This window comes from Taudactylus pleione, unplaced genomic scaffold (assembly GCF_031769625.1).
Source record: "Taudactylus pleione unplaced genomic scaffold, aTauple2 ptg000206l, whole genome shotgun sequence".
NCBI classification, from domain to species: Eukaryota; Metazoa; Chordata; class Amphibia; order Anura; family Myobatrachidae; genus Taudactylus; species Taudactylus pleione.
The window spans coordinates 8252426-8266290 of record NW_028284608.1 but is presented as its reverse complement, the minus strand read 5'-3'; the positions used below and the strand labels follow the sequence as shown (position 1 = coordinate 8266290).

Below are 13865 nucleotides of genomic sequence, written 5' to 3'. Positions count from 1 at the left end.
TTTTGTAACCTGCTTTGCAAAAGCCGATCAGTTGGCATATCTATATTGGCTGCAGGATGCCTGGTTGAACATGGGCCTTGCATCCAGAGCAGATGCTGCAGCGGGGCCCCCTATTTAATCCACCACCGACGCTATCTTCCGTATGATATGCGGGAAGATGTAGTGTTCACTCTAGGTCAGGGGCCGGACCTAGAGAAAGGGCACATTTGCGCGCACCGGAAAAGAGGCCGTGGCCAAGGGAAAGGGGGTGTGTCTTTAAGATGCGTCCCCTTTTTGTCGCTCTTGGGGGCGTGCCCAGCACTTACGGACATGCCGGGCTGCCCCCAAGCGTTGCTGTCAGTGTGAATGGATGCTGGGCGCATGCATCCGGCATCCATTCACCGGCGGTGACCGCTACACCGCGATTTTCCCCACTCGCGGGACACTGCGACCCGCGGGTGGGATGGCATCCCCAGGCTGTTTCAGCGGGTACCGTGTCGAAGGGCAGGGTGCTTTTTGCCCTATAGAAATAGGGCAGGGTGCGGCGCCCCACTAAAACAGCCTAGCGTTAACGCTAATGGCGCAGGTGGTAGAAAAGATTCTGGCACTGCACCAAAGCCTTCACTATCTCCTGCATCTGCCATGTCACACGGTAGATGGTGCCGCAGACAGATGGTTAATACGCTTCTGAAGCCATTTATACCCAAAACATTGTTTTTTTCATATATTGAATGAAGATAACCTCAAGTATTTGCTCTTACCCAGACGTTTATGTGCTGCTGTGCTGAGAGTGATAGATTATTTCCTTCATTTTAAGTAGAAATTGCAACAAAAATACATTGTACATCATGAAGTCAATGACTTAACAGCTGTAAACATGGGTCAAAAAGTTGAAATCATTGCATTACCTTCAAACTTCCTGTGACATCACTAGCTATGCCCTTATGTGAATTTTATTTTCTGTACATAGCTGTTCAATGTCTGGGGGACTGTAATCCAATGTCTAAAGGCGGGCATCCACTACCCGATTAACAGAGCCATTGAACGATAACGACATCGTTATCATTCAGTCGTTTGTTATTCGGGCAGCTTAACGTAAAATACGACCAGCAATGTGCGCGCCCACTGGTCGTTTTTGACAGTTATCATCGGCCGAACATAACGACAGATTGGCCATGTTCGGGGATGAGGGAGAGTGCCTACACTGAACGCTCAGTGTAGGCACAGCATAGACTGTGAAACGACTGCACGATTACAATGTCGTAATCGTACAGTCTTTTCACAGTCTGCTAGTGGATGTGCCCCTTAACTATGGGCTATGGGATTCTATGCATTGACCCTTTTCTACTTTCCTATTCCCAAGTGACTAAAGATAAATAGTACATAACAGTAGAAGTGCAGACTTCAAAAGATAGTTAGGGCTGCGGAAAGAATTATTGGAATTGACCTCCCCTCTCTTCAAGAATTATATTTGACCAGGGTAATATTGTTACAGATCAAGCACATCCAGGTTGTCATGTGTTTCTATTGCTTCCCTCTGGTGGGCGTTCTAGATCGCAACGGGTGAATACTTCTAGACGCTTGAACTTTCACAGGGTGTTATAGTGTTAAACAAATGAGGAGTGCAGGAGGTGTGGGAGGTGTTTTTGAGAATGGTGTGTCCTGGTTGACTTGTATTGTGGTATGGTTGTTCGGAATTGTTGTTTTTCATGTGAGTTGTATAAGAGAGTGCTAAATCGGAAATGAATTCCTTGTATGTATGTATGTATGTATGTATGTATGTATGTATGTATGTATGTATGTATGTATACTTGGCCAATAAAGCTGAATCTGAATCCTGAATACATTTCTGAGGCCTCTTCAGAGTAGGGTTATTTCCCCGTATAATAAATGGCTCTGTGAGGATTTGGATTCTATCAGGGAAATGCTGCAGCCACTGAGGTAACTCAAAGATCTGTTTTTGTTTTTTCTTTCTTTAAAGATCTTGGTGCATTTGATATGGATAAAAGAATGTGATGCCATATAGGAAATCAGTTTGTGTCAGGTCACTTTGTGAATAGATGGTTACGCATCAATGCAAACTGATATGTAGTTGGGCACACCACTAGATCCGTACACCTCTGCATTCGGGCAAATATATGCAATTCTTCCCACGCACCTAATACAGGAGCAACATACTCCTACAATTATAATGTTTGTTTTAAAATTGTCATTCAGTATATTACTTTTTTTTTTTTTTATATTTGTTGTAGTTATATTTTTTTAAACTAATGCGAACCATGCATCTACTGCCTGATTCCCCATTCTGCCGAAGCCAAAAACTCTGATCTGCGGACATCCATGATCTGCGATCCGTCGGGGGAAATTCAAACTATTAAATATCCCAGACTCGCCGATTCGACTATTTTCAGGTCAGAATTGAGAATGTCCAACATGTTGGATTTCTCCGATCTCCCAGCCCCATGCCATGATTAAGTGGTAATCAACAAAATTTTGATCCTCTTGCCCACATCAGGACCAGATACCATTTCTTTTTAATTCTACATCCACCTAACCTACCTATACAATGTTTTTTTTAATATCAGGAATAGGGACATTGTATTCTGTGCACTGCAGCTGTTGAACATTGCACACTTTATTGGGTGGCATTTTACGTTGTGTGCGCCATTGTTTCACTATTGATCCCTACTGGTCCAGCAGGAAATGAATAGATGAGAAATATAGTTCTCCCACTGTGTTTCTCCATCTCCGTGCCGCGGGAGTTTGTATCTCTGTGAAACCTTCCACATCAGCGTTCTCGGCTTTCCTATTTTAAGAAAGATTTATTCAGTAACACGGTTATGAGCAGTGACCTGTGACTGGCTTGTTGGGGAAGAATTGGTTTTGCTGCTCAGATATCTGGGTTATTTCAGAGCTATATTAGATAGTAAAGAAGTAATATATCCTTCAGCACACCGCTGTTAGGAAGTAAAAAGACTAATAAAATCACTAATTGCACATAAATCGAGACACACATTTGACAATATTCTGAAAAGCCACCTGCAAGCTCACAATGCTTCTTCTTATAGGATTGTCCCAATTACACAATGAGAGTACCTATATTCATTCATAGATTATTTTTACATTGAGAGGTAACTTAACAGTAAATGTACCAAAACCCATAAAAAAGCAGGTACTACAAGGACCAGCACTCCCTGACTGCCATTAACACCATACAGGCCTCACTAAACAACATGACATAAAATGGAAGTGGCTCAAACAAAAAACAGATTCTTGAAAGTCCCTATTGTTCTGGAATCTCAAGGCGACGAGCTAATGTTGGGGAGTCCAGGGTAGGCCACCCTCCCGCATCCTGTTCCTCTTTTATGTGGAGAGGGCGTGGTGGGGGTGAGACTGTGACAACGCAATCATCATCATCATTCCTGCAAACTGGCCCTTTGTTCTTGCCTACTTTTCAGATCTTTTAGAAGGAAAGTATGACTTTATTATATATCGACTTCCAATATCTCTGCTATATAAGGGCTCCGGACCGTAGATAGATAGTTAAAAGGTCAATAATGTCTAGATAGACAGTAAGGGCCAAATGTAATAGGGTGAGAGTTTAGAAAATGTGAGAGTTTAGCAGTAAAACTCTCTCACTAATACATTGATCAAGTTTTATTTTCAAAACAGATAACACCTGGATGAGAGCTTAAATCTTGAGAGTTTTTTGAGTCTGAAAAACATGGGAGTTTTCCTGTTCTGTGACTTTATTACATTGGCCGAGTTTAAAAATGTGACAGTTTTCTCTCACATTTTCTAAACTCTCACCCTATTACGTTTGGCCCCAGATGTCAGACAGTCAATAGGTTGACAGGGATAAAAGGTCGACATGTAAGAACGTCAACATGTACAAATGGTCGATTGGGTCAAAAGGTCGACACAAAAAAATGGTTGACATGTTGTTTTTATTTTGGCTTAGGCACTAGAAGGGACGGTTAGGGTCAGGAACCTACCGCGACAGTTAGGGTTAGGCACTAGGCGTTACGGATAGGTACCATGGGAGGGTTAGGGTGAAGATTAGGGCTAGAATACAAAAAAGAATCATATGTTGACCATTTGTACCTATCGACCTTTTTACATGTCGACCTTATGTCCCAGTCGACCAATAGACACCAGATGTTAGACAGTCAAATCTGTTAATCCACACACCTATATTACATAGCGTGGCTAATAACTTTTTAAAAATGTTAATTATTTAAGCATCGGTTTTTTGTTTTTATTTTTGGTCAGGGGGAGTGGGTCCATTTTTTTTTTATTTATCATCATCTACTGTTTCAGTATGATCTCTATTGATTTAACCAATGGATAGCCCTGTACCTTTATCTTTCCTCTAATTCAGGCGTCGGCGCCCTTTCCCGTTCTTCGCAGTAGCCCGACGTTCTATTTTTACTTTACAATCTATAAATGCAGGTCTTACAGTGTGCATATATTTTTTTTTTCTTTTTTTTTTAAGCATCATCTTTATTAAACTTTAAAAACAACATATAACATGTAATAGATAGTCGGTAGCCAGCAGAAAAGTACACTGCCATGATTGATCATTACTGATGGAGATTTAGAGGCGCCGTGCAATACACATCACCATCGTAGCATTACAGGGCACTGGTAGAGCCGTACTAGTGATCAGAGCCGCAACTAGACCTTTTGGTGCCCTGTGCCAGAAAGATCATTGGCGTCCCCCCTATTTTTCATATAGGGGCATAAAGTACCCAAAAAAGGGCCATGGGGAAGAGAGAGGAAAGGCCAGGAGATGCTGGGAATAAAATAAGAGGAAACTACAAGTGAAAGTGATGATAAACAGGAAAATTGACAGGCCCAAATAGCGCAATCTGCCCTGCGGTGCCATGGCAGAGGCCCCACTACCCTAATTTATATTTGGTTTAGGAATGGGTATCACTAGTACAGCCCTACCAGAATATGTACAAAGTGCCATGTCAGCGCTGCAGTTAGGGCATTGATGGAGCAAGTTTGTTTCATTTTGTCAAAGTACCATTGAATAATATCAGGTGTCTGGAATGGCGAGTTGTCAGTTTTTCAAGAAAAATAGAGGATGACACTATTTTGTTTGATGCAATGAAACTTCCCAGTCACCATTATTAATATTCCCAATTCATTGGCCTACACCCCAAAAGGGGGAGAATGCTCCAATATATACATTTATGTATAGAGCTGAATCCGTTTCATTAACATGAACATGTTACCTGCTATCCTGGCACAGCCAACATCCTTTCCCGATAGCTGTTGCCCCATAAAAGGGTCTATGGAGGAAATGTATCAAGCGTCCCAAAGAGTAGGGAAGTGGAAAAGTTACCCATAGCAAAACAAATCAACTTCTAGTTAAGCTGGCCACACACTAGACCAACTTACATCCAACCAGCCAACTTGTTGATTGGTTGTAATGAAAATCTGGTAAGGTATGGGGAGTAAATGATGATCAGCAATTTGCTCCTAAATGCCAGAAAACAGATGAAAATGGTCGTTCAGACAAGTTTGTTAAATGTTTGATCCAAACTATTTGTTTCCAGCGTTTGGGAGCAAGTTTCTGATTGTATACCTTACCAGATTTTCATTCCAACCAATCAACTAGTTGGCTGGTTGGACAGATAATCTTTAGATGTGTGGCCAGCTTTAGTCTAGGTGGTATTGGATCTCCACTTGTCTGTTTCTCTGCTCTTGTGGAATCTTGATACATCTCCCACTATATAATGCCTGCAGTACTGTTGGGTAATTGAGTCCTACACCCTTAAACCCTGCACAGCTGTTTCATTATTATTGTTATTAAATATTATGTTTTTGTAGCTATTTATTTGTTGGGGTATTGGGAGGCCCTTTTAACTAAAACGAAGTATAGCAGGTCTTTGTATTGATTGGTAACTAGTGTTATGTAGTACGGGAGCACCGGAGAGGAGGAAGACCCTTCCAATAGGTCACCTGCAAATTTTTAAATGACCGAGTATAATTTGCACTTACACATTTTTAAGGCATAATAAACCGATTAGTCACTGACTTGTGGCTGTGTGCAATGGAGCTGGGAGGGTATACCCTGTCACTTTTTGCTTTCCAAGAGCCTCAGACTGAAGGTTGAATGAATCCTATACAGCCATGGCCAAAAGTTTTGAGAATGACACAAGTATTGGTTTTCACAGAGTTTGCTGCTTCAGTGTTTTTAGACCTTTTTGTCAGATGTTACTATGGTATACTGAAATAAAATTACAATCATTTCATAAGTGTCAAAGGCTTTTATTGACAATTGCATTAAGTTTATGCAAAGAGTCAATATTTGCAGTGTTGACCCTTCTTTATCAAGACCTCTGCAATTTGCCATGGCATGCTGTAAGTCAACTTCTGGGCCACATACTGACTGATGGCCGCCCATTATTGCCTAAACAATGCTTGGAGTTTGTCAGAATTTGTAGGTTTTTGTTTGTCCATCCGCCTTTTGAGGATTGACCACAAGTTCTCAATGGGATTAAGGTCTGGGTAGTTTCCTGGCCATGGACTCAAAATGTCGATGTTTTGTTCCCCACGCCACTTAGTTATCACTTTTGGCTTATGCCAAGGTGCTCCATCATGCTGGAAAATGCATTGTTCGTCACCAAACTGTTCTTGGATGGTTCGGAGAAGTTGCTCTTGGAGGATGATTTGGTACCATTCTTTATTCATGGCTACGTTCTTAGGCAAAATAGTGAGTGATCCCACTCCCTTGGCTGAGAAGCAACCCCACACATGCATGGTCTCAGGATGCTTTACTGTGGTCAATCCTCAAGAGGCGAGTGGACAAACAAAAACCCACAAATTCTGACAAACTCCAAGCATTGATTAGCCAAGAATGGGGCGGCCATCAGTCAGTATGTGGCCCAGAAGTTGATTGACAGCATGCCAGGACGAATTGCAGAGGTCTTGAAAAAGAAGGGTCAACCCTGCAAATATTGACTATTTGCATAAACTTAATGAAATTGTCAATAAAAGCCTTTGACACTTATGAAATGCTTGTAATTTTTATTTCAGTATACCATTGCAACATCTGACAAAAAGGTCTAACAACACTGAAGCAGAAAACTTTTTGAAAACCCATACTTGTGTCATTCTCAAAACTTTCGGCCATGGCAGTACATAAAATTAACTTTTATTTTTATTGGATGATCGTAACGTGTTAATGAGCAATTAAAGTTCATGTTGAACAGGGCACAGAAAGAGACATAATTATTATACAAACAACATTTACAGTTTATGATTGTAATTGCAGAACATTCGTGGGCTTTTAATAAATATTCATGGCCACATAAATTAATGGCACATTCACAAGGCTTACAATACAAAAGGATTGTGCCTAAAGCTTCTTTCCAACCCTGGCCAATTGTTTTCCCGTCAGCTCTGTTTGCTTGGTGACACGCTTGTACTGTATGTTTATACGTAGTTTCACTTTCCGAAAGATGTTTGCTTGTACCTGTCTACTAATCATTAAAAGATATTACTGTAAGCTTACCGCATGACGCACTCCTTAGCTTAGTCTGACTCTCTACCAGGGGTTTATTTACTAAAGTGTACGTTTTTAGAAGTGGAGATATTGCCAATAGCAACCAATCAGATTCTACTTAACATTTATCTTGCACCTTCTAGAGATAATAGCTAGAATCTAATTGCTTGCTATGGGCAACATCTCCACTCCTAAAAAACCGCAGTAAATATACCCCCAAGTTTCCTCAACTATACACATGCCCTAAAACAGTGGTTCTCAAACTCAGTCCTCAGGACCCCACACAGGTCACATTTTCCAGGTCACCCAGTAGGAGCACAGGTGTATTCATTAAGGGGGGTATCCACTAGACGATAAAGTTGAACGATAACGATATAATCGTTTGATAATCGTTCGATCATCGTTTGAACATCGTTTGAGAATCGTTTGAGAATCGTTTGAAAATTTGGTCTTTTAGACATCTTTTAGACATCTATCATCGTGCAAACATGACGATATCATCAGGCTCAGCATGTTTCCAGATGATGGATGACCCTGCACTGAACGTCTGCTCGTTCAGTGCAGGCACATCACACAACTGACAAACGACTGCACGATTACAATGTCGTAATCGTGCAGTCGTTTTCAGATCTTGTAGTGGATGCCCCCCATTACTCACTGACACATTTTAAAAGATCAACTGTTGGAGCTATTTATCTCACTTGTGATTCTGTGAGGAGACCTGGAAAACATGCACTGTTTGGGGTCCTGAGGACCGAGTTTGAGAACCTGTGCCCTAAAACATACTTTTCTACTAAAGCCTACCAGCCCTCCTCTTAACTCCTCAATCACTAACTCCCTCCACCATCTCTTTCTCATGTCACCCCCCAGCTGTTTACCCTCCCCCTTTAGAATATCAGCTCTTGGGTGTGGCCTTTTTTCCCTTGATCTCTCCTTAGCACTAATATGGCACCAGTGCTCCTTGTTCCCTCATACTGTTTTCTCCCCCACACTATGGGTGGAGCTTTGTTGTGCCTCTCCCCCCATCCCCCTTCCCGACTACTCACCAGTGCCTGCCCCAGCTAGTTGCAGTGAGTTGCTCTATCCATACCACTATACTCATCTCTCCCTGTCTGTGGTTTTGTAATCTTGCTATGTACTTAAGCCATAGTTGGCTATTGTGTATTGTATTAATGCTGTATATTTTATTGTTTGTTTTTTCTTCTTTAGACTACCCCGTATACCCCACTGTGTACATTTTGCGGTGCCTAATAAAAAAAAATATTGATTTATTTACTGAAGTATTAATATGCAAATTCAGTTTAATTTATAAGAAAGTATTTTTGCAGGATAATAAATGGCTTCTTCATAATACGATAACGCCAGTAAAATATTATCACATTATATAAACCTAATCATATATTTTTGAACGTTTCAATGGGCAATTCTTTACACCAAGTTCATATATTATACTGCAATAATATTATGATTTTCTGTTATTTGTACCATCTACTTATACATACATTAACTTTTACATATTCACTATGAGCTCTTCCAATCTATAGGTATGAGGCAAACCTCACAATTTTACGGCCTTCCACTCGGATTCTTGCCATGATGTATTACGCAAGGGAACCTGGAAAAATCTGGTAAGATGGGATTGTACGTAATGGAATTATTTTGAAATAAACTCTATCTAGTAATCGGCCCATATTTCCGTTTGGTTTTTGGTTGTCCTCATCCTTGCTTCGTGGATGACATTTTTATAATCTGACTTAAATAATTTTGAAGTTTGTGTGTATCAGTCCAGTGTTCTCCCCAGAAATGGTTTAATGCCAGGCGGCATTATGAGTTAGAAAGGGGAGCACAGCCTGTAATTACAAAACCTGTTTTATGAAAAATGTCGTCCGATCGGAGCAACATATCGGGTACGTTGTCTAGTGTGTACCTATGATATGCGCGCTCCTCTGAGTCGTTAGCGTCATCACTCGTCGGCCCTACCGCAGGGCTGATGGGTGATGTCGCTAACTATGTCATGCTGCAAAATGCAGCATGATACGTGTGTCGCCACCGCCCCGATGGACCGAGCATTGGCAAGTGTTCCTGCACTTGCCGCATGACTGATCCCGTAACCGGCGATATCGCGCTGGGTACACATCGGCTAATGAGTACCCAGATTTAGAGTTTAAGGGGTAGATGTACTAAACCTTGGAGAGAGATGAAGTAGAGAGAGATAAAGTACCAACCAATCGTCTCCTTACTGTAATTTTTCAAACACAGGAGCTGATTGGTTGGTACTTTATTTCCATCCGCTTTATCTCTCTCCAAGGCTTAGTACATCCCCCCCTAAGGGTGAAATGTATAAACTATACAGGATTGCATAAAAATATGATTTTTTTAATTTTTTTTTTTTTAAATCGAATTTATTTGATTTAAATCAGATTTTTTGGGATTTAAATAGGATTTTTTTATATATATTTTTTTTTATTTAACTAAACTGTTTAATATTTAATATATATTTTTTTTTTAGTAAATTGTTTCATTTTCATATTTACACCTTGTTTTAGTAATACATGAACAATTTTTGAAGTGAGAACAGTAACAAAATTAACACAGTAATAGAATGAATACACACTAAACAGTTGCATCAAGAAGTACAATTAGGCTCTGAATTTCACTCAATCAGTTGTTTGAGTCTGAGTGAAACATGTACATGTCTTTGTCCATGTCCTCACGTTTGTCCTCAACAGAAAAGGCTCTGTATCATGCAACCAGCTTAGCTGCTTTGTCATTTCCCAATCTGTTACGTGTTTTGGATTGTACAAAACCGTACGTTAAAGAAATCCTTTCAATACCTGCACTTGATGATACTGCGCTGAACATCTGCTTCAGAAGATTTACTACAGAAGTGTCTAACTGAAGTTGAGCTGCGTAGGACATCCACCAGGCTAGAGGAGATACTTGGCGTAAAAAGTGTCCACTTCAAACATGTATGGTGCAAATGGTTTCATGAATGCCCAAAAGTTGATGATGACCGGCATAATTTGACGATTATTGGCATGAGCAAACTCTATAGCAGTCACAATTTCAGCAGGACTAAGCTTTTTTTTCCCCTGTACCTAAAATCAAGTAGATAGCCAGCAAGTGGGCATCTGTGAGTGCAATTATAGCTCTTGCCTTTGGACACCACAGCAGTGTAGTAAAGATGGCAATCTCTTCAAAATCATTTAACAGTTTCTTGCACACTTGTACGACCTCACAGATTGTGCAGTTGCGTCTTTGTGCACGATCCGGGGCTACAGCGACATAATTTGATTTAAATCATTTGATTTAAATCATGCAACCCTGATTTAAATCATGATTTAAATAGTTTGATTTAAATCGTGCAACCCTGAAACTATAAAGACTTGGAGAGCGATAAAGTGGAGGGATGTAAAGGGGGATGTATTAAGCCTTGGAGAGAGATAAAGTACCAACTAATCAGCTCCTGTCACTTTACAGGCTGTGTTTGATAAATTACAGGAGCTAATTGGTTGGTGCTTTTTCTCTCTTCAAGGCTTAGTACATCTACCCCAAAATCCCTTGTTCTGAACTAGACTATGTACTTACAGCTAAAATCAATACGATGTGAAAATATTGGCAAACAGCTTTCATTTCTGCCAACCCAAATAAAAACAAAATGTAATTGTGCTTTTCTTCTGCAACAGAGTCGTCTTGATTTTCCTTTTGTGTCTCACCAGCCAGCTGCGATATGATACATTGGCCCAGATGCTCACATTAGGAAATATTCATGCGGGGAGTAAAGTGATCGTCATGGAAACGTGCGCTGGTTTAGTATTGGGATCGGTTATGGAGCGCATGGGAGGTAAGACTGTAAAACTGTGTGTATGTATCTCTATCTATACATGAGCCTTCACTATATTTAAGATCAGTCCCATTTGAGTGCCTGCTACCTTTCTTTGTGTGTGTGTGTGTGTGTGTGTGTGTATATATATATATATATCTGTATGTGTGTATGTTTATACATAAAACTTTGTCTTGCTATATCTCTATATATGTTATGTTCTGTATCCATACAAAAATATTTTGAATAGACATTTCCAATCATCTCTAATTGTGTGGGTGGGGGGAACAGACGGTGTATGTGAATTTGGGGACATAAATCTATTTTTGCAGCATGCTGCAGAAGAATACAAGGCTTAATTCCACCCACCCCTTTATGGCACAAGAGACCCTGCATGAACAATAATGATGACTTATAATTGCTACAGTATCAATAGTCATTCCAACTAGACATCACTCGCCTCTCTCCCTCCTACTCCCTGCCAGCCGTTCCCTCACCCTGTACCATGGCACCTTATGCTTAGAGATTGTTAGAGCAAATAAACATTTTTATTTTTAGTAGGCAATGCCTGTTTTCGTTTCGTTTCATAACGCTCTGGCAAATGATGCTGGGCCAAACATTTCTTTTTTTACACATATGTGAATGTTTCCTGCGTTCCCATTGGCCCTTTCAAGTTGAATTTTTGGATAAACCACCTTCAGAATAACATAATGTTTTTTTAATAGATAATATTCCAAAACTAAAACATGTGTACATTAAAAACAATTATATTCGCTCTTCTGGTGTTACCCTACCCGTAGAATAAGAGAATCCATCAGGTCTGAACATAAGGTCACAGCACTGGGCGCGATTTCCAGACGGATCCTGTAGTAGCCTTTCAGCAAACTGCACCACGGTCAACTTCCACTATGATGATTTATGTATACTGTATGCCTGTGCAGCTATATACAGTATATGTGTCTGTGTGTATATCTCATGGTAACATGCCCGCCAATTGGGCCACTCATATGGAGTGCGTACTGACTTTCACCTGCTCCTTGCCCCGCAGTTTGGGACGCAATACTTTACCTCCATATTTAAAAGATTACTAAGCAGTGTTAGAAGACAGAGTGAAAAGTGATAAGGTGCCAGCCAATCAGCTCCCAACTGTCATTTTTCAAACACAGCCTGTGAGATGGCAGTTAGGAGCTGATTGGCTGGTACCTTATCACTTTTCACTCTGTCTCCTAACACTGCTTAGTAAATAGACCCCTAAGATGCAGAGTTACTCCCCACTCCTGAGTCTTGGCGTCTGCGGCTTCTATCTGCACATGTGCAGCAACTCCTGCCTCTACTAATGCTGTCTGTCCTAGAGTGACCTATCCCTCTTTTCAGGGTATAACCGGAAGCTGTAATCTAGCAGACATTGCTGGATGATTGGTTTAAGCACTAGCTAGCTCCTTAGCAGTTAAGCTATGTTGCATTTCTGTCTGACTTCCTGTGCTTCACATCTGTTGCTGTGTATTTGAGTCCAGTCCTGTTTAGCCTTACTATTGCCTGTAACCTTAACTCAATGCCCTGAACCCCAGACTGTGTATATTTAAATTTTGCTTGATGATTAACCGTTCTGGTGCCTTGTCCTGTCTTGAAGTGTTCCGAACCCCCACTGTCTCTAGATTCCGGTTGCTGTTTAACCCATGCCTCCGCTTGTCAGCTACTGTCCTGAGCTCTGGATTGTGAACTGTGGCCCTGCTTCAGAGCCGGACACTCTGACAGAGCGCTCGCTCTGAATCAGGGCCGTCCCTTTGAATTTAAGAGCGGCCTCCTGACAGCTCGCATAGCTGTGACCACCCACAGCTATAGCGAGCGGCCAAAATGATGGTCGCGATGGTCAAGACCATCGTGACCATCGGGCTTGCGACGAGACCCTTGCGGTAGGGTCTCATCTGCCGCAAGCCCTGGAGTGCTTTTGGCTCTATCCCATGGGAACGCCTCCTTATGGGCAGCCACGCCCCCGGCACGCCCACCAAAGGGGGCGTGCTGTCAATCACCATCGACAGCACGCCACCTTTGGTGCGAGACCCATAACAACGGCTTGGCCACCGTTATTCGGGTCTCGCGCATGCGCGCGACGGAGCCGCCTCCGTCGCGCGTATGCGCACTTGGCCAACATAGACCCGCTTGCGTGCGCCCAGCGCTCGCGAGCGGGTCTGAATCAGGCCCAGTGTCATGTACTCATTACTCCCCTCTCTCTCCACTGGGAGTTTATAGGCTGAGCTTCAGTCCGGTATCTGCAAAACAGTCTTCTTGGTCTTATCCTGTCACTGATACCCCAACTCCTTCCAGCCCCGTTCCCAGCCTTGCAAAGTATCTGTGATATATCTACAGCCTGTCTCACTGTTGCCCTTTGGAGTCTACATGTGAATACTATAAGGGAGTTACGTGATAGCGTGACAATAACACGTTACTTGTTTAAGCCTTTCAGACAATTATTATTAACAATAGTAGTTAGGGCTCCCATCCCCTCATGTAATATTTATAATGCTTACGTCAGGGGGAAGCCCT

The 13865-nt window shown here is 41.6% G+C and overlaps 1 protein-coding gene across 1 annotated transcript in view; it reads left to right on the top strand.

The window, feature by feature from the left end:
• The window catches only part of TRMT6 (tRNA methyltransferase 6 non-catalytic subunit), an 87024-nt gene that overhangs the window by 39259 nt on the left and 33900 nt on the right, over window positions 1-13865 (top strand). Inside the window, exons 5-6 of the mRNA XM_088478035.1 lie at window positions 9043-9126; window positions 11218-11342. Coding sequence (XP_088334161.1) covers window positions 9043-9126; window positions 11218-11342 — 209 coding nt within the window. The remainder of the gene's footprint in view (window positions 1-9042; window positions 9127-11217; window positions 11343-13865) is intronic.